At 48.1% G+C, this 26,544-nt stretch overlaps 10 protein-coding genes across 10 annotated transcripts; 6 read left to right on the plus strand and 4 right to left on the minus strand.

Moving 5' to 3' along the window:
- Window positions 1-882: 882 nt before the first annotated feature.
- Window positions 883-2,272, plus strand: pex26 (the record flags this gene model as incomplete). The annotated part of the gene is made up of 2 exons (XM_057150674.1): window positions 883-1,331; window positions 1,399-2,272. 2 exons carry the CDS (start codon window positions 883-885, stop codon window positions 2,270-2,272), a joined length of 1,323 nt encoding a protein of 440 aa, XP_057010784.1.
- A 282-nt stretch (window positions 2,273-2,554) lies between these two features.
- N7473_004735 (SDR family oxidoreductase) lies at window positions 2,555-3,351 on the minus strand (the record flags this gene model as incomplete). The annotated part of the gene is made up of 6 exons (XM_057150675.1): window positions 2,555-2,610; window positions 2,668-2,762; window positions 2,830-2,978; window positions 3,034-3,126; window positions 3,216-3,269; window positions 3,322-3,351. The coding sequence occupies 6 exons, from the start codon at window positions 3,349-3,351 to the stop codon at window positions 2,555-2,557; spliced, it is 477 nt and encodes a 158-aa protein (XP_057010785.1).
- A 4,879-nt stretch (window positions 3,352-8,230) lies between these two features.
- Window positions 8,231-8,701, plus strand: N7473_004736 (ATP synthase subunit C family protein; the record flags this gene model as incomplete). The annotated part of the gene is made up of 1 exon (XM_057150676.1): window positions 8,231-8,701. One exon carries the CDS (start codon window positions 8,231-8,233, stop codon window positions 8,699-8,701), a length of 471 nt encoding a protein of 156 aa, XP_057010786.1.
- A 1,842-nt stretch (window positions 8,702-10,543) lies between these two features.
- N7473_004737 (uncharacterized protein) lies at window positions 10,544-11,320 on the minus strand (the record flags this gene model as incomplete). Its single annotated transcript, XM_057150677.1, has 1 exon — window positions 10,544-11,320. The coding sequence occupies one exon, from the start codon at window positions 11,318-11,320 to the stop codon at window positions 10,544-10,546; it is 777 nt and encodes a 258-aa protein (XP_057010787.1).
- Window positions 11,321-14,390: 3,070 nt separating this feature from the next.
- Window positions 14,391-15,592, plus strand: N7473_004738 (uncharacterized protein; the record flags this gene model as incomplete). The annotated part of the gene is made up of 3 exons (XM_057150678.1): window positions 14,391-14,638; window positions 14,694-15,126; window positions 15,185-15,592. The coding sequence occupies 3 exons, from the start codon at window positions 14,391-14,393 to the stop codon at window positions 15,590-15,592; spliced, it is 1,089 nt and encodes a 362-aa protein (XP_057010788.1).
- Window positions 15,593-17,088: 1,496 nt separating this feature from the next.
- N7473_004739 (uncharacterized protein) lies at window positions 17,089-17,355 on the plus strand (the record flags this gene model as incomplete). Its single annotated transcript, XM_057150679.1, has 1 exon — window positions 17,089-17,355. The coding sequence occupies one exon, from the start codon at window positions 17,089-17,091 to the stop codon at window positions 17,353-17,355; it is 267 nt and encodes an 88-aa protein (XP_057010789.1).
- An 806-nt stretch (window positions 17,356-18,161) lies between these two features.
- N7473_004740 (fungal specific transcription factor domain-containing protein) lies at window positions 18,162-20,332 on the minus strand (the record flags this gene model as incomplete). Its single annotated transcript, XM_057150680.1, has 4 exons — window positions 18,162-18,943; window positions 18,997-19,919; window positions 19,967-20,268; window positions 20,318-20,332. The coding sequence occupies 4 exons, from the start codon at window positions 20,330-20,332 to the stop codon at window positions 18,162-18,164; spliced, it is 2,022 nt and encodes a 673-aa protein (XP_057010790.1).
- Window positions 20,333-21,137: 805 nt separating this feature from the next.
- Window positions 21,138-22,821, minus strand: N7473_004741 (putative MFS transporter; the record flags this gene model as incomplete). Its single annotated transcript, XM_057150681.1, has 5 exons — window positions 21,138-21,976; window positions 22,026-22,294; window positions 22,352-22,523; window positions 22,584-22,644; window positions 22,699-22,821. 5 exons carry the CDS (start codon window positions 22,819-22,821, stop codon window positions 21,138-21,140), a joined length of 1,464 nt encoding a protein of 487 aa, XP_057010791.1.
- Window positions 22,822-23,360: 539 nt separating this feature from the next.
- On the plus strand, window positions 23,361-24,474 carry N7473_004742 (isocitrate lyase/PEP mutase family protein; the record flags this gene model as incomplete). The annotated part of the gene is made up of 3 exons (XM_057150682.1): window positions 23,361-23,844; window positions 23,909-24,390; window positions 24,445-24,474. The coding sequence occupies 3 exons, from the start codon at window positions 23,361-23,363 to the stop codon at window positions 24,472-24,474; spliced, it is 996 nt and encodes a 331-aa protein (XP_057010792.1).
- Window positions 24,475-25,826: 1,352 nt separating this feature from the next.
- On the plus strand, window positions 25,827-26,354 carry N7473_004743 (GNAT family N-acetyltransferase; the record flags this gene model as incomplete). Its single annotated transcript, XM_057150683.1, has 1 exon — window positions 25,827-26,354. The coding sequence occupies one exon, from the start codon at window positions 25,827-25,829 to the stop codon at window positions 26,352-26,354; it is 528 nt and encodes a 175-aa protein (XP_057010793.1).
- Window positions 26,355-26,544: the final 190 nt, after the last annotated feature.

Below are 26,544 nucleotides of genomic sequence, written 5' to 3' on the forward strand. Positions count from 1 at the left end.
TGGTCCCTTTATAAAATGCAAGGCACGCTGAGTGTAGGATATAAGAAGAAGAGAAGATAGTAGGAAGTAAGTTAGTGGTTTTGCAAGGCAAAAGTCAGCGTGTTGAGTGTAGGATGAGAGAAGAAAAGACGATGTTAAAAAGGCTGGCGACTTTATACTAAGGACATTCTGCGACCACCATATTGTCATTTGTCATCTGAGATATGGGCGTTTCTAGAGTGCTAGCCGAGTGGGAAGTGACGTGAGGTACGCGAAATCTGAAAGGAAGCTGCTTTTAAAACCATCTGATATCCGTATTTGGATGTTGTCCGAGAATTCTTTCAACGTTTGCACGATTTACTTCCGTAGAATGACTTAACAGTATGTCATGAAAAATCAATCTTGATCCATGTATATATCATTAAAATCGATCTTGATCTACGTATATATCACAATTTGCATTCAAGGACATCTAAATGTTCCATTACCACGGGTTCAACTTGGCTCTAGGCAGTGCATGCTGCATATAGTCTAAAATTCAAGAGCAGTAAAAAGATCAATATTGAGCAGGTTCTTGACATAAAATTTGCAATTAAATGACCCGTCATTTGTCACATATCTCAATATCATACTCTTTCCCTTTCCAGGACCAAAACAAAGTTAAGAATAATGGAGAAACCCGTCGGGGAAAGGCGATCCCGTGACCAACCCCGGACTTGGGCGAGCCGAGGGAAAACGACAGCCGATCGCAGTGGCCCCAGTGGCTCTTGTGGCACTTCTCCCGAAACACCAGTCCCATTCCCATCTCTCCTTCCCCGTGCTCATGGCCTTTTTCTCTCATATTTTCTCCCCTTGACTCTTTTATATTCTCTATTGCTTTCTGTCCCGCGATCCCGGATCGCAATGACTGACGGAATGTCGTCCTCTCACACCCAACTCGCCTCCGCCTCCTCCGCCTCCGCCTCCCCCGCGAAGCTCTGCTCCAAGACCTACAAGAAAGCTTCCCAACTCTACCTCACGCGACGTCTACCGGAGTCGCTTGCTTCACTGCAACCGATCATCACCGTCCCGGCATCCCAAGATGAACATCTCACCAATGGCGATCATTCCGCCGCGGTTGCGCCGATCGCCACCGCCCCCAGCACGTGGAGGATTAAGGTCTGGAATCTCTACATTACGCTCCTCAGCGCAATTGTAGATCTCGGTGCAGAGGAGGGAAAGACCCAATTTGGTCAGAAAGAGTGGAAAGCGATCGCGACACAAGTACGCGAAGGTGGCATCTGGGAAACCGTTGTGCAGGTCGGATACCGGAGCCGGGAAGGCTCCGTGGACGCCGAGGTTGTCTACAACTTGTTAGTGATGATCCCAAACGACCCGCAAAGTGCTGCGGAATCATCGCCCGCTAACTGTATTCTCCAGGGCCACTCTTATTCTGAACCACTCTTCCTCCCAGTCACTCAACCAACAACGTCTCGAGACCTACCTGTCATCCTATGGGCAACCCAACCTAGATCTCGCAGATCGTCTTCAGGATGCATCAGATGGGATTCAGCAGCACCGCATACCCACTGGCAATGGAACCGACACTCCGAAGGATCTGGCTGCCCGAGTACGGATCATCGAGTTGTTCACTCTGCACGTGCTGCCTCGGAACGAAGAGTGGGAGTATGCACAAGAATTCATCAATCTGAGCGAGGTTTTGGATGAGGAGCGGAAAGAGCTCTTCCTCCAAACACTAGAGGGCTTGAAGGAAGAAAAGGAACGAGGTGAAATGCGTGCGGCCGAGCTTCAACGCCAGAAAGATGCAGAACTTGAGCGCCAGCGTGATGACGAGCGTCGGCAAGCCGAGGAAGAAGCCGCGAAAGCAGCAGCCGCCCAAACAAATGGCCACAAGCGCAATACGAGTGAAGTGGACTACGGGATTGAGAAAGGTAGCCCACGCAGCAAGGCCAAGGGGTCTAAACCGTCAGACAAGCCAACGCCGAGCGGCAAATCTAGCTCCCGGACAGCCCTCTCCTCGTCAAACTCCAAAGGCTCAAAGAAGCAGGTCAAACCCGAATCTCGAAGCCAAACGCGGGCTGCGGCGACCATGCTGCGCAATCTGTTCAAGAAGATTATTCAAAGCGTGTCTGGCAACCCGCTTTCAATAGCACGTACCTTGCTCTTTGTACTTGGTATCCTAATGGCTATGAGCCGGCAGGACGTGCGCGAACGAGTTCGACGGATCACGGGCTCGGCGTGGCAGAAGGTTAAGGGTACCGTTGGAATGGGTGTGAAAGTGAGCTATATCTGAGATATTGACACGAGATGTGATCTTTTTTTCTCATTCTTGTCCTGCCTTTAACATAACCTATCGTGTACATTTTGTTCTCTGATATGGATACGCCCTCGTCGGCATTGGGGAGCTTGATGCCGCATATATATTTCCTTCGACTGTGATTCTCTTGTCTATTCATGTACTTTACCATCAAATACCAGATTCTCCACAGGCGTTGCCGTGGGGAAATGCTTTCTGTTGGATCAATTTCTCGAGCACAACCTTAAGGCGTCGAGCAGGGTGTGCAGCGGATGGTGCTTATTTGCCGAGCCGCTCATTCCACTTGCGATCAAACACATTAAGGGATCGTTGAGCTTGGAAGTGTCAGTTTACATCAACCGTTTATTTTAGTCTGGATATGGATCACATACCTGATGAAACAACATCCAATGCCTTAATAGAAACCTTAAGAGGTTGATTCAGCATGTAAACCGCAGCCTCGGCAATGTCCTCAGACACCAACGGCCTGTCGTAAACATAAAATCAGCTTTCTCCAACAATACCCATACACCGTACCACCATTAAAAACTCACTCATAACCCTCAAAAAACTCCTCATGCATCTCCCTATCATGCCCAACCCTCTGCGAATGGAAATTCGTCGCCACACGCCCCGGCCTCAGCGCAAGAACCTTGATATTAGTCCCCACCAACTCATTCCGCAGCGCCTTCGTAAAAGCTTCCTGAGCAGCTTTATTGGAATGATAAACTGCCTCTCCGGGGAAAGGCGGTGTCGACTTCTTCGTGGTTTCCTACGTCTGCGGATCGATAGGTGACTTTGATGTTGGGGTATTGTTGGAGGAGCGCGTCTTTGAGCTTGGCTAGTTTGTCCTGGGATAGGACGTTAGTTTGCTGTATGTAATAGTTGGCGGGTTTTGTGGTGCATACTTCTGAGCGAGAGAGAAGGATCAAGTTTGCACCTTCCTAAGCCAGGGCTTTTCGATTGCCTCGCCGATTCCCATTGATGCTCCAGTCTATATGATGTGTTAGTTTAACCATTTTTGGTGGCTGTGGATGTTTACACACCAGGAGCACGGTTTGTCGAGTGAGCGGCATCTTGGTTCTGATCTCGACTTTCTTCGTTGTGAGGAGTTAGAAAATAATTTGAATGTATAGGGTTGATTGGGTGTGCGCTCTTTTGTACTTTCCAGCTCTCTGGTATCGAAGACCTAATTGAGATTGATTATCAAGCAGAATGGCTTCTCGACTTCATTTTCTTGTATGCGAATCCACTTCCCCACTATATCCCACTTGAGAGTCCTTAACGGCTTATTCGACTTCGTAGGATCTTTACTAAAAGTATAAGCGCTGCACAAATATTTGTACAAAGAGCACAAATTCAAGATTAGCATCCCTGTAATCCCGAAAGGCCAGGAAAAATGCTGGCAAATAGCTCTCTTGGTGAATGCTTAGACCTCGTAGCTGGTGGAAAGTCAACAAATCTCCTTATTTTTAACAATTAGACGCAACATTCAAAGGGCTTTAAGTCTGTTGGTAACTATTTCTCGACTCCATAGATTTCTAGAAACGGGTCCTGGACATGGAGGACCTTTCCAAGACACGTAAAATCACGAGCGCTGATTATGGCTGCAATATCATCGTGTTTGAGAGGAAACAAAATGGTAACGCAGACCTTAGAGCACCGAATGTCATCGAGACCGTAAAACCTTTCTCAACTTCTCCCTGGCAAAGAATCCATATTCACTGTCTGGTATGTACAAGATGCTCCTATTGAATAGATGCTTTTCATCTTCGAGTAAATGCCAGGCCACTCGAGAGAAAACCTTTTTCGATAAGACATGTGAACAGGTGGAGAGCTCCAGCTCCTCGAGTAATACAGTAGCTCGCTCTTCAAGCACTTTACCTAGCAGCATCATTCTGAATCATGGAGTTCATTGCGTAAAGCACACCATACAGTCCTAATCTCTCTGAGCATAGCAATGCGCTATACAGAGAATCTTGTAGCTCTGGTAAAATAGTGATGAATTGTTAATCTTGTGATCTTTACGACAAAACTAGGATTCAAAGCGGTGCTGAGGCAGTATAAAGCATTGAGGTAGAATGATAAGGACTTTAGTCGTATTTATTAGATGTCTTCGGTAGAAAAGTTGCCAAACAAGAAATAGGATAGGCTTGACTTGGTTATCGAGTTTCCAGGATGAAGTCTGGTGAAGAAAAGTATATGAAGAACAGTAATGTTTGATGGTCTATGACCCCTTCAAGGTATGGATTGTGCTGATCTTGCTCATGGTGTCAAAATGCTCTTATTTCATCAAAAGGTCTCCATAAGAGTTGGTAGTGAACATGTACTTTGATTAAGCTTGACTGGCTAACTAATAGCGATTTCTCCTACAGAGAAAACCAATCTCAAAGACAGCCAACTAACACTCAAGACAAGATAGCAATCATCTAGAGTAAAACGACTACCTCGCAGGTCCACAGGCCAGAAACACCCTCACTCATTGGCCAACCCGCGAGTAAACCATACAAGCAAGATAACCCCAAGAAAAATCTTTCCAAAGCACGCTACACCCATTAAGTCTAGCAGGAGGAAAAAATCTGGAGGTGGATCTCGATTTAAGAAAACAAGATCTGGGGAAAGCTCAATTCTCCAGACTAATAGTGGCACTCTTACAGCTGGTGGTCCGGTGCTAGACGAAATTCGTGCTCGGGCTGGACAGACAAACCCCGTTGTGGCTTTGAGGTTAGGGCTAACTTGCAAAGGGCACGGCGGTGGCAGGAGATTTGCCCCAGCTTCCAGGTACGGATGGGTCCAGGACTCCGATTCGTATGGAGAATGCAGAAGCCAGAAAGCAAAGCTCAAGACTAAGGCTTGTATCATTTCTACGTCTGTGTCCAGTCCTGGCCACAAGATCGATCTTTCGCTGGTGCATATGCCCTAGAATGCATCCTGTACGATATAACTTGGAACTGTACATGCGTTCCTGCAGAAATGGCATCTTTCAAGGCATGTCCATTCATCCCTACCGTGCTGATAGCCTTGGTCTTGGCCCTGGTACCTGAGACAGGAGATATGATCCTGCATAGCATACTGTGTCTGCCATGCATATTTACAAGTTCTCGATTTCACATTCCCGACATTCCTTAGATCTGCGGTGGCTCGGAGCGCCTCGTGGAAGTCCATCTGATGATGATTCGCCTATAAAATCGGGAAGCGCGGAAACTCCATTCTTCAAGGCGTGGATATCCAACCAAAGCATCCAACATCCAGCCTCCAGTGTACTCCGTACATTACAATCGTCTATGCACTGACTACTGAGTAAGGTCTGTAGAGTCCGTACGGCGTACAGACTCTGGGTACATTACTGAGTAACTTCGTATAAGATAAGGGACCCGGTTTCCAAAGAAACAGCCGATTCAACCCAGATACCGCGCGGATGAGTGAAATCTATCCAGAATCACGACCGTTTTGGACCAGTGTGTCTGGTGAATTTCCGGAGTTCTCGTACCTGAGAACGGAACTGATACATCCCTACTGGTACAGTGTACGGTGAAGATGGAGTGAGTGAACTGTGTATCAGTGTATGTATACAGGTCCCACCGGTCCACTCTTGTCTCCATCCAAGTGGATTCGGTCGTCACCCCCATCCTCCTTGAGACAGGTGAAGCCAAGCTAGCTCCGTAGTCGGAGGCTGGTAGGGAGCGAGAGTCGTCTGACCCTGGATATACGGAGGACTGTGTAGATATGTAGAGGTGTGGTAGGTACTTTTGCTCATAGAGTCAGCCTGCATAGATATGGATTTGTTGCTTATTTTCCTGTCATCTCTGAAGGGACTGAGCAAGGTGTCCCATTGACCGGACAGTGAACGGGAACTTAAGGGGGGGATGAGTGGATGAGTGGATGAGTGGATGCCAGCTGGCCTCAGCAGACCATCTTGGGCCAAGACCAATTCCCATGTTTTCCCATATTTCCATATTTTCCCATTCGCATGACCTCACGGCGGGTCGATGATGCCTCGATGTGTCGTCTTACGTGTATCGTGTAATACGCGTACCCGTAAACACCCGAGGGTCCCCTTTTCCCTTTCCACGAATAGCTTCACTACGGATCCCCGTATCAGCCGTAATTCTGAACTCCATATTCTCTACAATATTCTGTATATTATTATTCTGTACAATATTTTACCCAAATTCAATTGCATCGACTAATACCTAATTCCTTCCACACCACTAGAATATAAATACTTGTCTCCATCCCCATCCTTCACAGCTCTTCTAAGGCCAAGCTCTCTCTCTGCAAGGGCCCTGTTCGCCCAACGGTTCCCGGCAAAAAACCCTGCCCACGCCTATGCGGCTATCCCTGCAAGAGAAGAAAAAAATCGAGCTTGTGTGGGTCCCCGCCAAGCTCCTTTCGATCCCGCCGCGCCTGCAGCCGGCGCAGATTTTCCCACGGAATGACCGCAGAGCCTCCGGACCCCTTTTCAGCCTATTATCCCAGCCATCAGCCATGTGCTGACCAGCAATGCTGGGCTCCGACCTGGATATATGTATATTGAATGATTCAGCGCAACGCACTGATTTCTATACACCGGGTTTGGGGCCCGCGGTTGCTGGTCTGGGGTGAACCGGACGAAGGGGGTCTAGGAGTGTTTTTTTGCGCGTGTGAAAATCGGGTTCTGGCGGGTCGGAAATCCTTTCCGGTGGAGACCGAGGGAAGCGAGGATAGACTGAACAGCGTAATTTTGCCCTATTTGTTTTCTGCTCCTGTTTTTCCTTTTTTTTTACCTTTTTTCAGCCTTTCCACTTACGTCTTCCTCGGGAGTGTAAATTCGTTCTGCGACAGGTATAAAAGCCGCCCGAGATCTCCCCCCAATATCTGCGGGTTCATGCGGGAGGTTGTACGGAGTACTTCTGGCAGACAGGCATATAATGTGGGTTTCAGGGAAGAGAATCCGATCGTAGAAGATGCATCCATGCCAATGGCATCCGTAATTTACCATTCTTTCCTCTTTCCTCTTCCTTGTGCCGGATCCGGAGTCATTGAAAATTACGTGGCACCAAAACAGATGACTCGGTGAGGGTGGGTGAGGTCCCGAGGAACAGGGATTCAAGGGAATCCACCGGAGCCAGCCATTCAGCCGGTGGTTGCCCAGTGAAACTGGCGCTGGTGGACCAGGAATCCGACTCGGCCCGAATTGGGCGACGCCGGGAAGAAATCCAGAAACGGAGTGGATTACTTAGGAGTTATGATTGGTTGACTCAGTTTGATGGATCGGGTGGATCGACCCACCCAATTGGGACTGGGATGATCCACTGCAGGGAAGGGAGAGAAGAAAAAAAAAGATTATTCTAAGCTGATGGACTTGCGGCCTTCGGGTTTCCTAGGAGGTTTTGTTTGCTTAGTTCAATGAATAGACTGGTGTGTTTTGTGATAGATGGGATGGATACTTGAGAAACATTCATGCAGGGGGAATTGAGACTGGGTCAGGGAGAGAGAGATGAAGTGGATATGTCTCCATATCTGTAATTATTGGAAAACAAGATAACAGCTCCATCCTGAGGTGGACCATCATCCTGCTTCCTCCCCAATGAAGACCCGAATGAACCCGACAGTTAACACAAGCAGTTTGTTGCTATTGTATATCTCCTGTATTATCCGTTCTGTAAGAAATGAAATAACTGGAAAAACCAGATCCATACCCCCATCCCAACATTCCATATACCCCAGTATCCATACAGTACGAACAAGTCATCACCTGGTGAAATACTCCGTCTTCCGCACAGAGTAGGGCTTTTTTTCACGCGCACTAGCCTCGACTGGGAGGGCGGACGGGCGAAAATTTGCCCGTAGAGTATTTATGTCCTGGGCAGGCCTTCTTCCATAGTTTCCCAGCTTTTTCCTCCCTGAAAAGTTCCCTTTCCATCCATCAACCACCTCCCCTCCTATATACCAACCCAACCTCAAACCATCACAATGGCCGCTTCTCGTGTCTTCGCCCAGCGCCTGGCTTCCACCATGGCCCAGACCTCCAAGGTCGCCCGCCCCGCTGCTCGCTTCCAGCTCAACGCTGCCACCAAGCGCACCTTCACCTCCCAGAAGGCCCCCGTTGCCACCTTCGCTGCTACCCCCAAGCGCGCCTCTCCCACCCTCCTCCAGGCCAACGCCCGCCAGGCCTTCCAGACTGCTGCCCGCCGCCAGTACTCCTCCGAGGTCGCCTCCGCCATGGTTGAGGTCTCCAAGAACCTGGGTATGGGTTCCGCTGCCATCGGTCTCGGTGGTGCCGGTATCGGTATCGGTCTCGTCTTCGCCGCTCTCCTCATGAGTGTCTCCCGCAACCCTGCTCTGCGTGGCCAGCTCTTCTCCTACGCCATTCTGGGTTTCGCCTTCGTCGAGGCCATGGGTCTCTTCGATCTCATGGTTGCCATGATGTGCAAGTACGTCTAAGCGTTTGAAAATCGGAACAGGCAAATTATGCCTCTCCTCTGAAGAGGCTTGATACTCTGAAAGGGGGGAGGTTTGTATCAAAGAGAAATTATCGGGGAAAAGACAAAAAGAAAATCCTCACTATAGACTTTTTTTTCATCTTTTTCCTTGGACCCCTTTCCTTTGTTCTTTCTCTTTTTTTGCCGGGGAGGGTATTTGGTCGTGATGTATTACCATGTACTACTTTTCAGCGTCATCTACAACACCTTTTTTCTTTATGTACATATAGAGTCTTTATATGGCCCACCCATCCCAACTTCCAAAGAGCCAAACCAAAACTCTGTGTGTTGAGAGTCTCGCTCTCCGGCTGTGTATCACCACCAAATTCTCCCTCCCTACCTAACTTTGCTGTACTACTGTCTTGGTTGCTTTGTTGGAGCTATCTACGACTCTCTTTTGTCCTTCTAGACTTCGAATTCGCAACCTGTGTCAGTAAGCCAGTAAATAGTATCAAAATCGATACCATTCGATGCTTCTAGACCGAGCACTCCCTTCCTCTCAGAGCTCCTTCTCCCCAAGCTCCAGCTTCATGCTATGTTGGGGTTGGACATCGATCTCCCTTCCCGGCTTCCCCCTGTCTCTCCAGGTTTTGGCTGCTGCTTCCGGCCCTACGGAACCGCAACTGAAACGTGTGAACTTTCGGCGACGACCACCCACCAACAACGAGGCATTGGAGGTCAATGCTTGAGTATGACATTACTCAGATCCTTCTCGATCAATTGCCCTACTTTTTTATCCCTATATCACGCCTCATCGTGGTACACGCCCAGCTCAACGCCCTCGGCAACCCCCTGCGCAAAACTCGCACTAGCTCCCGGGACCTCGGGGAAGCGCCTGCCGCCGCGTCCGGCTGACTCAGCCGCATGACATCAACGACGGATTCGGTCGAGGATACAGTAACTAAGTATTGTAACTTAAACCTATCGAACGGGCTCATTCTGGTATAGAGCTTATTTGGAGGGGAGAAATCTGCTGGGTTTGATTATATGGATCCGGGGTGAATGTTCCGTTTGAGTGCTTGGTCCGGTGTTGGATGTGGATGTCACTGTAACTAGCTGGTGTTCCTAGTGCGGGTACTGTGGAGGTTTATATCTTGCAGATGCCAAGCAGGCTCCGTAGGCAAAATGTGTAGTACTTTACGCCGCAATGATTTTACTTAAAAAATAAATGTGATACCTATGGATGCGACTAAGTGACATCAATATTCCGATTTCGTGGAAGGTCTTACACATCAGGCTCTATTGTCTTGTTGAGCTATATGTTCATGGCTTGTGATGCACCTGCCAAATCCCGACGGGTCGAAGTCTCATGATCTGAAGTTGTTGCCTTGTAGTCTGCACAATCCGATAAACTTGAGGTAGTGTTTAGGACTAGAACTCTCTTTAAATGTATCTAGCTCCTCACTTCATCATGATTTGGTCGTTGTCCTCAATTGGGCCAGCGCAATAGTGCACCTACGGGAACTCCGAGTTAGGTACTACTGTAATTAGCATCAGAGTAAATTGATTCTTTCAAAAACAGCTTAACATTATAGATGCACTATCCACTACCCAGGAATATCCAAGCTTAATCACACGAATAGAAGATCCAAGTCAATGTCGACTCCGATCATGCCACAAGACTCGCTTGCTCAAACGCTGAAGGGACGAAAGGTATCAAAGCATTAGGGACAGACGGGAAAAGAAAGAAAAGAGTCCGCGGGTTCACAAAAAGAAACAAAATGACATCAAAGAAAAGAGTGCAGGGAATATAAGTCAATAAAAGAAGAAGGGGATCAAGTCAATGAAAAGGAATGTCCCCAGACTAGAAGATTTCCAGATCTTCAAACTCAACAACTAACCCATCCGACGTCCCAGCCGCCAGATTATTCTCCAAGCTCATCCCATGCATAGCATCCCACATCGTCTGCCCCCGCGAAATATTCGTCGGCCGACTCGCATAACAACCAACATGAACAAACTTATCCTCAACCCCATAAAAAAACCAAGTCACTTCCCTCAACTTCTTCCACGTACTCCCCACCGCACCAGGACTCAACGCATATGGCACCGCAGAAGGAACCTGATACCAAATCCAAAGCGCATGACCCACCCTCTCAAGCTTAATACGCAATGACTGAATCGCCGGCCCAGTCACACTCTGCACCAACGGCGATAAACACCAATCCGCCCCATCGGCCGTGGCACTCACGGACGACGCATTCACCGTGCCCGAAGAAAATTCCATTCCGGCTTTCACCCATTTACATGGGGGTGGGGCAGAGGATCGACGTGTCGAGGGGAGATCACCTCCCGGTGTTGTATCTGAGGAGAACGATTGGGGTTCTGCACCGGCGAAAATGACTAGGCCGCCCTGGTCCCATTCCATTTCCCAATCTGCGCTGACGGTCACTTCGGCTACGACGAAGGGGTGGCGGAGGGATGTGAAGACGATTGGGGCGGTGGAGGTGTCGCCGTTAGGTGGCTTGCGCCATAGATCCGTGTTTGGGCCCGCTGTGAGTTCGAAGTATTCCATGCATTGTGGGAGGGTGAATGTTGGTGGGAGGTTTAGGGTTGTGAAGGAGGAGCCATCTGGGGGCATCTTGATATGGTTAAGTCTCCTTTTATTGGAGATTAGATGAGAGGGTCCACGATCTCGGTACAGTAGTGGGCCGTTTCTCCTTTGTGTCTTCAGATGAGAACTGGGTATCCGATTGATGGCTTTCTATCGGTGAAAGATCGGGATCGAATCGATCAAAAAACGGATTAAAGATGTATGTTGTCAATGGAGAGATCGAGCCAGATTCCAGTCCACCACCTAGTTGAGCTTTGATGTTCTGCAGATCATAGACGGACGGGCCGAGTGTCAAGGCGCAGAGGCGGGTCGTGGTAGCGCGATATAGATATGGAGGTAGTTGACTCGGCCACGGATGAGGATAAGATAATATAGTCCAAGATCGAAATAACTGCTGCAAGCCTCGAGGGCGAAATGTTGGGATATGATCTCAGAAACGCAAGAAATGCAGTTGAGAAGTACCGTGGACGTGCGGGACTCTGCGGATGACACCGAATCCGGCAGAGGGTACGGAGTAGTGTATCCAGGGAACACGGCCCAAAAAGAAAAGAAAACAAAGACGTAAAAATAGGGCAACTAGTCTGTCAAGTAAAAAGAAATGTCAAGTGTAGATTAAAATTCCCGAAGTTTATAAGGATGAATGATTCAGGAAGTACATCCATGAAGTCAAGAAATCATAATGATCAACCATCCAAAATAGAGGAACAAAGAAGCAAAAGGGGAATTGAACCTATTATTGCATCGTGACTATTTAACTATTTATATGGAAATCGCCTCTTTCAACACACCCCTGGTAATCTCAAAAAAAGGTCCATTCAGGATTCAGGGGAGATCAAAGGAGAAAGGCTGGCCGGTGGCCCACTGGCTGAGCCCGGATCACCTCAATCTGAATCCACCAACGGAGAACCGCGGACAACCGAACAAAACGCGAGTGATGCCACCGAGGCGATTAAAAATATGGAGACTGGTTTACTCCAGTATTCTAGTAATTCACTATCGCCATGCCAGACACGGAGTTCTGTATGTACATGGTAAGCTGGAATCTGTCGGTGCTTGATCGCTTCGGTGCCAGATGCGGTTCGGTCCTGCGGACCAGTTCGCAAGTGGCGGGTCACCATGCATCTCCGGGGAATCAATCACGTTGTGACGCTCGATCTCGAGGATCTGGGTGATCTCGGGGATCTAGGGGCAAGTGTGGATTCGAAGCTATAAGGGTAAGGCGATGGGTGAATACATAGGGTTTGGGGACCCATTCTCTCTAAGACAGTAGGGCTTGTCAGTTGTCGCTGGGTCCAGTAGGAGAAAAGAGGAGCTCGGAGAAGAGCGAGACACCCTGGAGTTGGTGACAGCGGGGAGCTGAGGGCGATGTTGTCGGAGATCGACTCGGTTGAATTACCCTTGATATGGAGTAGTTAGTGCAGGTTAGTGCGACGTTGAGAGGTTCGCCACGGGCGGCGAGCTCATATTAGTACAGAGTATACTTTTGGGATCTGGATCTGGACCTGTTCCCAGACGATCGGTTGGGTCAATGCATGGTCAACATGTTGCTAGTTGATGCTAGTGTGTTTTTCCGTTCTTTGTTGTTTTCTCGGTTAGTTGGGTTGGATGGAGATGATCACCTTGTGTCCTTCATGGTCTTCTGTGTGCGCTGGAACCAGGACTGGGTTATTCCCTGATCAGTAGATGTGATCTAGATGTGATCTGACAGCTGGGCTGGGGAATCCCTGACAGTTCGTGTGTTGATCCACTGGACTCGTCTGACCTCGGTTCTGGGGAGTAGAACATGGGACTTGGCACCTTTGGGACTCGCGAAAGGATCGCGAACAGACGCGTCTCAGCTGGAGCTGGAGTCGGGTGGCGGTGGAGGCCGACTCAGCCACTCCAGCCACTGCAGCCACGAGTGTTGTTGCACTCCACCACTGCACTGAGCTGAAGAAAGTAATCGATTGTGGATAAAAGGATTGAGACGACTACTTGTATCGGAGATGCCGACTGACTTGGGAAATCCCAGTGGCGATGTCAATTAAGACGACAGACTTCAGCTCACCCTGCACGGAGTAGTTTGCTCCTTGGCATTATTAGAGCACACTGGAGGCCCTGTAAATGCGAGAGCCCCAAGTAGTAGTTGCACTCGAATTTCATAAAAGCCGATTATTTCCCCACACTTCAATCTTGGACTTACGGCATCTCCGTGAATGCCATAATCACATACTTTCCATCTATGGAGAGCCACTGTTGACCCTGTCCTTGCAGCACCGTCACTCTTTCACGAGGAGTGATGAGTTGGCACGGCACGGGGCGCCTACAGGCCTAAGCGACCAGGTCATTCTCTCATCTTTACGAGTTGCCAAATCCCCAATGTCTGACAAAGGAAACTCCTCAGTCACGATAAATCGTGGTCCCTACCTGATCGATGACGAAGGCTATACACTCCAAATTAATGGATGAGGACTGATAGCCGCTAACTTGATGACTCTGCTACTCGAGGCTCAAGCAGGCATGGAGAGCACTAAAAATAGCAGGGTGAACCGCCGATACTTTTTGAATTTGCCCTGGGTTTTGGGGGCCAAAAGAGCAACATGTACGATGAGCGGGCGAAAAGGGGGACCGGATCGCTGGAAGAAAAACAAGATTCTCTAAAGCAGCATAGCCAGCCCTCTAAGACCCTTTTCAGCCCCTAGGACCGGGCCAACTCAATACTTGGACCAGTTAGCAGCCAAGAGATTTGGCTTTCGACTCGTTCGTATCGTCTGGCGCCAGCGTCTCTGCCCTAAACGCTTCCCGACCAATGAACGGCCTCCTTCTTCGCCGCAGGGGGGCTCAGCCTCGTATTCAGGGTCTAGCAATGTCGATTTGCAACATGGAGGGCTTTTTTAAAGTTGTGATGACCCCACGATGGGCTGGGAGAAATCTCTTGTTGTTGCTGCTGCTTTCTCCTTTTCCTTTTGTTTGCCCGTTGACGCGCTTTTCTTCAACCAACAACCGCTTCAAATACTAGCTAGCTAGTCTTTAGAGCTAGAACAATCCGAATACGCATCAAGAGAATTCTCTGATCTTCGACGGGCACCAGATTGACCTGTCTACCCCCTGAAGCAAGATGGCTCCACGACGCAGCGGGGGCGGAAGCTCTAGTAGCTACAGCAGCTACTCTAGCAATAACCCGTGGTCTCAGGAGATCGAGTTCTCCTTGGACATGCTGAGATCTAAGACTCTCTTCATCGCGGGCTTTGCGTTTGATGTGCTCACCATTATCGCGCTGATCGGCTTCCTTGTTTGGACCTGTCTGATCCACAATGGCAGAGGCCAGTTGAAGGGCGTTCTATGGGCGCTGCTCGCATACTTGGTGTACGTATGGCCTCTCTCGAAGTTGAAGATAGACTGCTAACTCGAGATTACTTAGATCGATGATCACGATCTTGGTGTACGAGATCCTTTTCTTCGCAAATGCCACTGTCCAGATGTACTATGTTATCGACCTGATGCTGAACGAGTTCTTTGGCCTGGCCGCTGGCTGTCTCATCTTCTTTGTTTTCTATCACCTCATTCATAGCATTTTGAATCGCCTCACTGATGCGGGCAAACCGTACGCCGTCGTGGCAATCGTTCACTGGGTCATTCTTGGCTTGGTGTCTGTCGTCTCGCTCGCGACCTTCGGCTTGTACGTTGGCTTCCAGGTGCAGAATGTTCAGAACTACTACTACTCGCCCATTGCGAAGCAGTACAACAACTTGGAAGCTGCGCGCGCTATCATATGGTGGATTCTGTCGCTGGAGATTGTTGCTTGGTTCATTTTCATCGTTGTCAAGGCTGGATCGCACCGATTCGCTTCGAAGGTAAGCCAATCGCTTTTCATACTTGTCGCGAAGCCTCTACTCACATCTACGCACTTAGTTCCCCATCTTCACCCTCCTCGGCGGTAGCATCGCCTGGATGGCACTGAACCTGGCATACGCTGTCATTTATATCCGTTTCTCTCTCGAAAACGTCATCCAACCAAACTACCTCGCCTGCCTTCAGTCTGTCCTTCAGTTCTTCTTCATCGTGGGCACCTTTGTCGGAATTCTCCTTGCCTGCATGAAGTGGCGCAGCGTGGATGATCGCGAGGACAAGAACGTGGCGGCGCAATACCCCTACCCTCCTGGCCAGTACCAGACCTACCAGGCTTATCAGCAACAAAACCCGACGCAGATGCGCGCGCCGTACGCGCCTCAGTACTACCAGCAGCAGCCTCATGAGACTTATCCGGAGCCTGTGCCTCACCACACTCACCAGCCTGAGCAGCAACGAGCGGAGAACTAGATTCTCTGTGAGGAGCGAAATGGTGCATGAGTGTTACGGAGAGCTCCGGCTGTCTTGAATTCGACTTTTGATACTATGATTATGATTCTAATAATGGGGCTGGTGGATCTCGCCAGGCTCTGATGGATATCGTTCCATCATTTTGTGATTTGATTTGCGGACAATGTTTATGTGTTGCTGTGCTTCAAATCTTGTCTACACGAAATACCCTTTTCTTGATGTCTATACCCAAGTTACAATAATTGAGACCCCTGTGTTTATATCTGGTTGTTGCCCTTGAGTTTTCCATAGAGCTAAGAACCGTGGCAGAACTGCTTTGTAGCCATGGCAAGATTCCCAGCCCAGCTAAAACCTCGGGACTTCAGCCTATGTTCCTCCAAGCATAGACAATTCACCTTCCTACCCAGCTATCAAAAAAGCCATCACATTAAAATCTTCCGAAATATCACCACCTCCCTCACCATCCTCGCCTCCATCAAAGTCTTGGCAACAACCTCAGGCAGTGGCGGATAACATCATCCCCGACATTTCGACCCCCAATACCTTCAACTCCTAGCCTCAGCCAGTACGATCCCAGCCATATCCAAACAACGATAATCTGCGTAAAGTGCGAGAAAAAGCTCAAAGCCACCGAGCCCTAGCGCCGCTCTGAAGTCTAGTCTTGAATATCCTAAAGGTCACAAGATTGATAATGCATCATTACTTCATTAGATATAACATAATTTTTGTATAGAGAATTGCGATCATCTTACAGAGAGACTTCAGGCCGTATAAGGAATTTTGCTCAATAAAGTCAAGTTTTCAGGATGATATAGCCTCCTTTGTGCTAGGGATCTCTTCCTTTTCCTTTTTGATCTTATATTAACCGATACTTTCCTCGAATATCTACTCCTATATTTTCTAATGTGAACTCAATTAATATCCTCCTGGAGGATTCCCTCTTCCTCCTTTCATTCTAGCCTCACTTTTCATTCTACTAGATTATGATTCATTGTTATTTTCTAGCAGTTTCCTCTCTACTCTCTTTCTATACCATTCCTACTTCCTCCGTCTAAACTCGTTTTAACAAATATCCCACCGGAAAATTTCCTCTCCCTCCTTTCTTGTATGATATTTATAGGCCTCCACTTAAGAGATGTCTTCTTTCTCCGTTTAAATTTCTCCTTCACTAATTCTCTCTTAAATATTCTTTCCTACTCTCTTCCAACTTCATCCAATATAATATCTGCCTCGGAGATCTCTCTCCTTGTCCTATCTTCACCTCAAAGGGCTTCTCCAAGATTTCTTTCTCCTCTCTTGCAAGCCTTATCCAACCTGATCCCTGCCTGGAAGATCTTTCTCTCTCTCTTGTGACTCCCCACCTCGATTTCTTCCTGGGATACTTCTTTCTACATTCTTTCCAACCTCGCAAGGAGCTCTATAAGATCACATTTCCTTGTTCACCGGAAACTTCCCTCTCAAAATCTGCAACACAACAACCGAAACTCTGAGCCATAATGTCCAACTTGACCGACACTTTCAACCCCCCAGGGGCACCCTCGCCTCTAAGCGCATGCCTACAAGAGCTAAAGAAGATCCGGGAATTACTCAAAGAAACGAAACTTGGTCTCCCCCGCATACTTCGCAATCTTGAAGCCACCACTCACCGTGGACTGCAGGACCGCTACTGGAGGTTGGAAGCCATGAGAGACAAAGCGGCCATACTTCGAGCTCAGAATTCAACCGGTCTTCACGAAATCTGCAAGAAGCTTTGGGACATGTAATGCGAATTGAATATGCTCTGTGATTTACAATAATATATCAATCACTACAATCAGTGGTTGAATGGACTTTGCTGGCAGTCCTACGAGCGAGTCTCGGCTGTCAACTCCCTGTTGCAGGACCCTGTTTTCGGCAATCTCAGCGTATCCAGGAAGGAAGTTTACTGAACTGACCCAGTGGCCTCATCACACACAACTAGGAAACCCCAGCGCTTTGTTGGCCAGGGTCATCAATATACCGATGCTGTTGAACCTCGCGGAGTTCCCGAGACAAACTTTTTGAACCCAACGGGTCCCGTGTCTCTGGCTGGAAGTCCATTGGTTACACAGCATTATCAATCGCAAAGCTACGACAAAGAAACGAGCAACAACCATCGACAAATAATCCTGCCTTGCTGCAGATGAGGGCTCCAACCAGAAATTCCCAGGATCGGGCTCGGAAGGACAATGTCCAACGAACCTGATCGTGAACCCACCTGCAACCCTCGAAATCTCCGAAGCGACAGCCACCTTCAATTATAAACGAAAAAAATTGCGCTGAGAGCCTGGAGATATTGGGTCGCCAAGTTCTACATTTACTGAGAGAGATTGGAAAGTTGATATTGGGATTGCATTCACATGAAATATGCAGGCTACTCTTCACTTTTGCTTGACATTTATGTGCTGAATGAGGGTTCATCTCGTCATACTGCTCTTACTACATTTTTATTAGCAAAATTCCAAGAAAATTCGAGTTGGAAAAAAACGAAAAGCCATCGGAGCATTTCATTAATAAGACAGATATTGTGTCTTTCACGAGTTTGGTTCGATTATGCGGGCAATTGCCAAAGAAACTCCAGATTCAAGTCAACACCGTCTAGCCTAGCCCAACTATCCCCTTCACCCGGTCCGAATGGAACCATAGACGGCTCGAAGGGTAAAGATAGCCAGTCGTTGACATCAAAATCAAGGGGATCTTCTGGATCAAAACCAGATAAGTTGGATAATCCCTCGTGATCATTATTGAGGGCAGAAGTCATTGACGGATAAATTTCCAGTGATTGTAAAGGCCTGTGAAGAAGACCAGAATCGACAGTGGGAGCTTCAAGTGTTGGAACCGAAGAAATCAGACTTCTCCGTAGTCTAGCAGCCTGTGTATTCAAAAGGGTCGCATATCGTAGTTTCATGTGGTTGTCATCCTCTTTATTGTCTTGCAGAGACTCTATAGCTCGATCAAGAATTTGCAAGGCTTCCTGAAGTTTGCTGTTGCGCACGCCTAGAGCAAGAGCTTTCATTAAAAATATTGAAGAGCTTATTGTCCGGAAGAGCAACCTCATAGGGGAGAAGTACAGTGAGCCTGCATTGCCAAGGGTAGCCACTTTCTCAAGTGTCTGACAGCAGCCATCGATTACTTCCTCGATGAACCCGTACTCCCGAGCAGTCATGTTCAGCTGACGTGCTCTTTCTATGAAGGAATTATCAATTGTTGACTCGGCATAGGTGGTCTTCGACAAAACTCGCTGCACCACGACCTGCATTCCGATCGAATTAATGAGTACACGGAGATGCTGATGTTCGACAAAAAGTATATCAGTGTAAGATGACCCAGGGACTGCATGAGTTAGCGGAGACTAAGGAGAAAAGAGTTCATAGAACAATTCATACCAGCGATGCTCAAGTTCCTTTGCCGCCAGTTCGCCAATAAGGTCTGCTTTTGTTCTAAGATGGAGAAAAACGCTTCCGCTGATCCCGTTGCCAAAGACGTACCCATCAATGGAAATAATGTTTGCATAATTGACGAGGTCAGTTTGCTCAGTTCTCTCCATGACTTCATGAATGACAGCCACTCGTTACCCCTTTTGTCCAGTTGAAGCAATGCCGGGTCTGGTGTCATAAGGCCAACATCCGAAGGCATCGGGGATGTGCACCCGAGTCTAGATGATAATGCATTGATAAACACAAAAAGTAGACTTGGAAGACGCTGTCTCCTTAGTTCAAGGTGTTGAAGGTACATCTCAGCATCGAAACCAAGCAGGTCACCAGCTTTCAGCATCCGCGCATTAGGGTCAAAGGCACCTAGTTCATGGGCAAGCGCGAAAGCAAGACTCAAGACCATCCATGACATATGCTCGAATCGTTTTGTAGGTTCGACAACATCTTGTTTCCATGTATCAGAGACAGGTATCTCTTCAACTGGCAAGGGAGGATCGCGTGCATCCAAATTCGTCATGATGAAATCAGAGTCCCAGCCGTCCGTCTCGGGAGGGAACTGTAGGTGTCGTGGAAACCACTCAGACATTAGCAGCAAAGCTTCAATACTTCCAATGTTACGCGTCTTTGCTTTGGATATTTTCTCTTGGCCGAGAGTCAGCCGCATCAGTAGATGCTGGCAATGCTGCCACATGCGTTGATGGATGAAAAATGCCCGGGAGCGACCTCCAACTCCAGGCAGGATATGATGCCGTGAAGAAATCATGAGGATAGTACAGCATAACATCGGCTCTTGTGTCACCAAGTAGAACTGATTTTTATGTGAGGCAAAAAAGTCCGTCAAAACCGGAGAAAGGGGGCTCATGTTTGCGAAGAATCTGTCCCAGTTAGAATCAAGCACCTTCAGCCCCATTGAAAGACTTACTGATCGACTAATGTGATAGCTTCATGCGATGAGAACCAGCCCATTTTCACGAAGCGGCAAGCATTCCAGATGCGAAGTGCGTCCGTCTCGTTCAAGCTACGAGGAATGCATAAAGCTGAGTCCGCGGGCCTCTCATCCATCACATTTTGACCTTCCTCACGAATTGCTGCTTCATAGAGGATATTCATAGCATCATTGTTGCTTGAAACGACTTTCTGCAGCATCGATGTGGGAAGTCCCCCCTGCTTGGCCTCGGCTTGTTGAGATTCTCGTTGTGGCCTGATTGGCAGAGTCAGACCAGTCTAGAGCAAAACAGATAGGGAGCAAACCTTTCTTTTATACTCTCAGTACCAATGGTAGTCGCATTTTGGCGAGTACTTGCTCGCTTCGGTTCCCGCGACCAAGGCTTTTTTGTTGTAAAGGTGCATTCGAGTCGTTGCCTGCTGCATCGTGCACATTTGCGGCCATCAACGAATTGACATTTCACTTTCCGCCGTGCACAAGGAATACATGCTTTATAAACCCTTTGGAACTCATGGTCACGAAGCTCTCGACTTCTTGGGGGCCTCTTGTTCTCAGTCATGTTGAGTTGGTGATGATGGAAGTTGGAAGACCGCGGATATTTGGAAGCGGGGGTGCGGGTTTTGCGAAATATCCGCGGTCGGCTTCCTTCCGAGGCAGACAAATAGGCGACTCGGTAGTGGTCAATGATAGCGGGGGCATGGAGTTTAATCACAAATACTTAGTAGCTAGAGGATGGTCTCAAGCGGAGTAAAACCACTGGGGCGATTAGCATGCTACGAGCTTAGCATGGTGGTCATCGATCGTTCTAGAGGAGCGGATATTTCTCCTTAAACCAACAATCAAATCAAGTTTGAATCACTTGATCTCCCATCTCACTTTTCTCAACAGTTTATTAAAGTTGTAATTATGAGAATACCTTAGAATGGATATTAATATCCGTTCTAACCTTCCAAGGAGGAGTTTCAAAGTTGGACGTCAATCAATCGGCTACTTTTCAAGAGAAGATAGAGAAGAAGATAGAGAAGAAGATAGAGAATAAATCATTGAGATTGGTGCATTTGCAGTTGAAGAAGCCGTACATAAGTATTCAGCTATGATTCCTTAACTCTCTTGATAGGTATCGTTCATCCTCTAGACTCGTCAGACTTCAAGTCAAGTAACGGAAGCCCGGGTTCTGGTCTCCACCGTCGGTAACATCGACGCGGTGATGCTCGCTGACTTCTCCGTATAATCGATCCCGTCTGCGGTTTTCCAGAGTCAACGAGACATGCAGTCCTATGGCTAAGATAGCGATCAAGCCAGTAAATGCGCAGCCAAGAGCACATCCCTTCGTATAGAACGGCGCGTCCTTGTTTGGAAAGACCGAACTGCTAATCAGACTCGAGCACTGTCCAAAAATAGCGAGCATGGCCATTCCTGCACCTTTTTTGCTATCACCTCCCTGATTGTTCAATAGCCAGGTGATGTTGATCGACAACGCGGGGAAGATTCCACATGTTGCAAACCAGATTCCCGTATACCGTGCCCCAGTCTTCGATTCATCCGTGACACACGTCAGTATAAGATATCCAATTGTGCCTAGGACAGCAAAGAACGTAACCACAAAGCCACGATTTCCCCAACGGTCGGATACTATCGCAGCAATGATGCAACAGAGAAATGAAGCAAAATAAGGGGGTGCTGCTAGGCCTTGAGCGTTGACTGAAGTATATCCCATAGTCTGTATAATTGTCGGCAGAAAATTGGATAGGCCGGAGAAGGAGAAGTTGCAACAGAAATGGATCGTCATGTGGACATAGTTCTTGTAGTCCTTCAGGCCACTAGTCACTTGCTTCCATTGCAATTTGTTTTTTGCCGTCCGATCAATTGTCTGCAGACGTTCCACAGCCTCAGTCTGCTCAGTCTCATCCAGGAATTTTGCACTTCCCGGAGAATCAGGAAGACATAGAAAGACCACGATGGCAAACAGAACCGTGGGTGCGCCCTCTGCGAATCGTCAGTACTAGAGTCATCCATGTAGAAGAAGTACACTTGCCTATGATGAACAGGTATCGCCATGGTTTGAGAGAACCCTTGATCTGCGTGATACCGTATGCAAGGGCCGAGGCGAAGCAATTTGCCACAGGAGACATTCCTAGAAGCAACGAGACTCTGAACCCGAGCTCTTTCCTCTGATAGAAGAGTGAGAGGAAGTAAGGTGCTCCAGCGCCAAATATAGATTCAAAGATGCCAAGAAGACATCTACAGGCAAGAAGCTGTGAAAGATTGTTGACAGCACCAGCAGACATGGCAGCTGCACCCCAGCTAAATTTCATGGCTCAGCGGTGATCAGGCCTAGACAGTGGGGCTTGGTGCACTTACCAGATACACAGCACAGCAACGTAGATGTGTGCAGGGAAGATTTTCCAAAGAACTGTAGTCCATTCGAAAAGAATGTAGCAAATGTAAAAGGAGTATAAGACCCAGGACCATTGATAATTGCTCAAGTGGAGGTCTTTCTCGAGACCAGCTGTCTTTGCATTACCAATATTGCCTATTATGAATTCCGACAATCAGTACAGTCTAGCAAAGTTGGTGGTAAGGCTATACTTACTTCTGTCCAGATAAGACAAAACGTAGAGTGTACAGACAATAGGTAGAACTCTGCCATCAAACTGGAAGGAGTTATTATCCGTACAACATTCCATTTCAGGCATTTGGAGGCCTACCTTCTTTCGAATCAAAGATTGCCGTGCTTCGGGGACATTCACTTGAAGCTCCGACTTGGAAGCAACATCACCCTCAACGTGATGACTGCTTGGGAGCTGCTCCACGTCCATAGGTTTCGCCATGGTGGCCTGCTCAATACGAAGCCCAGGATTGTGTAGAAGAAGGTGGTGTTTTCTCAGTGAACAAAGACCATGGATTTCACAGAGGTGGTAAGAGGAAATTGTGTCGGTACAAATAGTTTCCCAAAATAAAGTTTGCCTTGGACTAGAGCCCACTCATCACCGATTAGCTTGTAAACCTGGGGCCCCGTGGGGTATCAAGGTTCCGCGCGGGCGCTACAATTGCCGGCATCCCCACATCTGGACATCATTAGTCCCGGCCTCTGTTCCAATATCAATTCGTTGATAGGCTAGGTGACCTCTCATTTGCGTTGCGACCAGTTCTTGGGCACTCGGAGTGGCGCGAGGAGTGAATTTCCGCGACGGCTGTTGCCAATTATCCGCGATCGAATATCCGCGCGCGGGAATTCATAGCTCTTGTCAATTGCAGACGACTTGATGCCGATATCGCATGCATTATCACTATATAAAAGGCGATGTAGCTCTTGAAAATTTCCAAGAACCATTATAACCAGATAATCCAGTTTGAACCATCCTTCGAAATGTCCGTCAACACCGTTCCCTACCCATTCCAGTTCGACTCCGCTGCACCCACCGGGCCTCAAGACGGAACCATCGCCAACATCGATATCAGGATCAAGAATACCCGCGGAAAGATTCCTTCTCTCCAGGCTGCACGCCTCAGAACAATGATGTTGGAGGCTCGCGATGACCCCACCAAGATCCTGGCCCATGCCTGCACGTACGATGGCCTGTCCTCTCGCCTTGTGGAGGAAGCGGGCTTTCCCATGGTTTTCCTTGCAGGTTATGCTGTGGCAAGCTCATACGGTCTACCTGACACTGGATACATCGCTATGGCAGAGATGTGTGACAAGATTCAGGAGGCTGTTCGTCAAGTCTCGGTTCCTGTTATGGCGGATGGGGATACTGGATACGGAAGTCCGATGAACGTCAAGAGAACGGTTGAAAGCTTTGCTGCGGCGGGTGCAGCTGGTGTTATGATCGAGGACCAGCGCTGGCCAAAGAGTATGATTTTCCCTGCTCTTCCCATACACTCCAACTCCAAGAAATTGATAATTAACTTTGATAGGATGTGGACATACCAAGGGCAAGGACGTTGTTTCCCGTGAGGAGGCATATGCCCGTATCAAGGCTGCTGTCGACGCCCGTAATGAAGGGAGAGATATTTTTATTCTTGCTCGAACCGATGCGCTGATGTACGGCTGGGACGAAGCTATGACCCGCGCGAAGGAATTCATGCGCATCGGTGTGGATGCGATCTTTGTCGAGGCTCTACCTGATCGAGAAGCGATGAAGCGTTGCGTTAAGGAAATCAGCTGCCCTGTCTTTGCCAATATTATAGAGGGAGGCAAAACAGAAAACATTTCGGCGAAAGAACTTGCTGAGCTCGGATACAGCGCCGTCGCGTATCCCTGGACATTGGTTGCTGCTCACCTAAAGAGCGTTCGAGAGGCTTTGGACGGATTGAAGAGAAGTATGACGGTCGGAGCACCACCAATGATTCTTACCTACGATGAGGTCTGCGAGGGTGTTGGTTTCAACAAGTACTGGGTACGTATCTCTGAACATTCTTCGAGGAGTGAACGCTAATCACCAGACATGCAGGACCGAGAGGAGAAGTATAGATTCAACTAGATCAAAGGAAGCCGAGAGACTAGGCTTTTGATACGATAGAATCATTGATTTTTTATCTGTTCTTGGAGAATACCATGCTATTCAAGATGAGCCAAATACTATTCCCTATACAGATCATACCATCCCGAAGCTTTCCGGAAGAATAATCTGTAGAAACTTAGCGGATGAGTCGGTGCTATTTACTTCTTTAGGTAAGAATTTGTAGTTGCAGCTTTAATTGATCTAGATCTGAAGATTATACCAACGTCGCTTTAGGCAGCTTCGGCTGTTCCATCGTTGTTGTCGGCTTGCCTAGCTGAACCCATGGTCGGAGCTCCGCTTGATTTGAAGTCGTCATACCCTTCTACCGATATTTAAACAGATCGCGGAGATGGGCATTCTCCCTTTCCAATTCTCTCTTCAGGTTTCTTTCCTTCAGTACTTTGCCTTTCAAGGGAATTCCTTGCATCAGGCTGTAATATCACTTCCGAGTGTTCGTCAAACGTTGAGGCACCTCATTACTCCTCAATCATTCAAGCTCAACAACAATCTCACTTCTCAAATATTAAGATGGTCTCTACAACTCGCGGCCAGCATTTTGCTAGGCGTCGCACCTTGCGGAGCTGGCAACATTGGAAGCCATTCGTCTCTCCGGCGGCTTCCTTGCGCAAACATACATTCCGGAAGTCTCACATGATGCAGCACTTGCACCCGAAGGACAAGAATGCGCCAGTAGAGGTAATTAGCCGACTGCCATTTGAGGTTTTGGAGAAAATCATTCTTAGTGTCGACGCAAATACCATCTTGGTCCAGTGCCAACGGGTACTTGGAACAAGGTTATATCACTCCGACGCCATCCAGCAGGCGCTTGGATTCCAGCCACCATCAAGATCGAGTTCTATTTGGATGAACCCGTTCAAAGATACCATTTACCGTTGTGTTCTTGCGGCTCATCACAAAGAATTACGCGAGACATGCCGGTGTTGGTATATTGAGAATACTGACGAAGACCTATTGAACATCATCGTGCGGGTAGAGGCAAGCTAGCGGCGAATGTTGCTCGGGTGAACCAGTGTTGAAATGGTTGCTGAAAATCTGATAAATTCGTTGATATAAGGCCTGTTTGTTCGACCCTCTTGGCTGATTTGCTGCTCGGCTTCGGCTTTCCGGGGTTGTTTTCCCCGCGCAGTCAGAATTAAGCTTACGCCCTTCGGATGACATGGAATGGGCTGGAAGGATTCGCAGCACCTTGTTATTATTTTGATAGTCCCATGGCTTCAGAAATGTTAGCTAGAAATTATTTAGGAGCTAAATTGAGCACTATTCTATTCTGAAAGATCTCTGAATAAATTCTTCTATGATCGGACAGTACAATGGGTAGCGCCGATCAAACCTCCAATCGTCAGTTTGTCCTCCGTACCCACCGACCCGGCGACATAGGATGGATTATTCACAGACACGGCGTCCTTTACAACCAAGAATACGGCTGGGATGAGCGATTTGAAGCCCTTGTCGCCGGTATCGCGGCAGAGTTCATCAATCAATACGACCCCCTATCCGAGCGCTGTTGGATTGCAGAAAAAGACGGCAACCCACTGGGCTGCATCATGCTCGTCAAAGACCGATCGAGCGATAACACCGCCAAACTTCGCCTACTATTAGTAGAGCCGAGTGCGCGTGGTCTAGGTGTTGCTCGAGCTCTAGTGCGCCAGTGCAGAACATTCGCCGAGGAGGTCGGTTACGAGCGAATCGTGTTGTGGACGAATCAAGTATTGCTACCTGCGCGTCGACTGTATACGTCTGAAGGATATCGATGTGTTCAGGAAGAGGAGCATGAGGCATTTGGAATCAAGCTAGTTGGGGAATCTTGGGAGTTGAGTCTACAGCCATCCACGACATAGGCTTGTTGGTTATCTTGTCGATTATCTTGGTCATAATCTTAATAGATTGAGCAGACCAATCAGCCTTGTTCGTTATTGATTGCGCTAACGAGATTCGGAAACGTTTTTATGTGGTTAGTGGGGCCCAGCCAATCAGCGTGTGTATCTCCTAATGGTATCGTCTGTCGTGCGAAAGCACAAGTTATCGTGC

Source organism: Penicillium subrubescens, assembly GCF_028828155.1.
Source record: "Penicillium subrubescens strain IBT 31985 chromosome Unknown utg000003l_segment0_segment0, whole genome shotgun sequence".
NCBI classification, from domain to species: domain Eukaryota; kingdom Fungi; phylum Ascomycota; class Eurotiomycetes; order Eurotiales; family Aspergillaceae; genus Penicillium; species Penicillium subrubescens.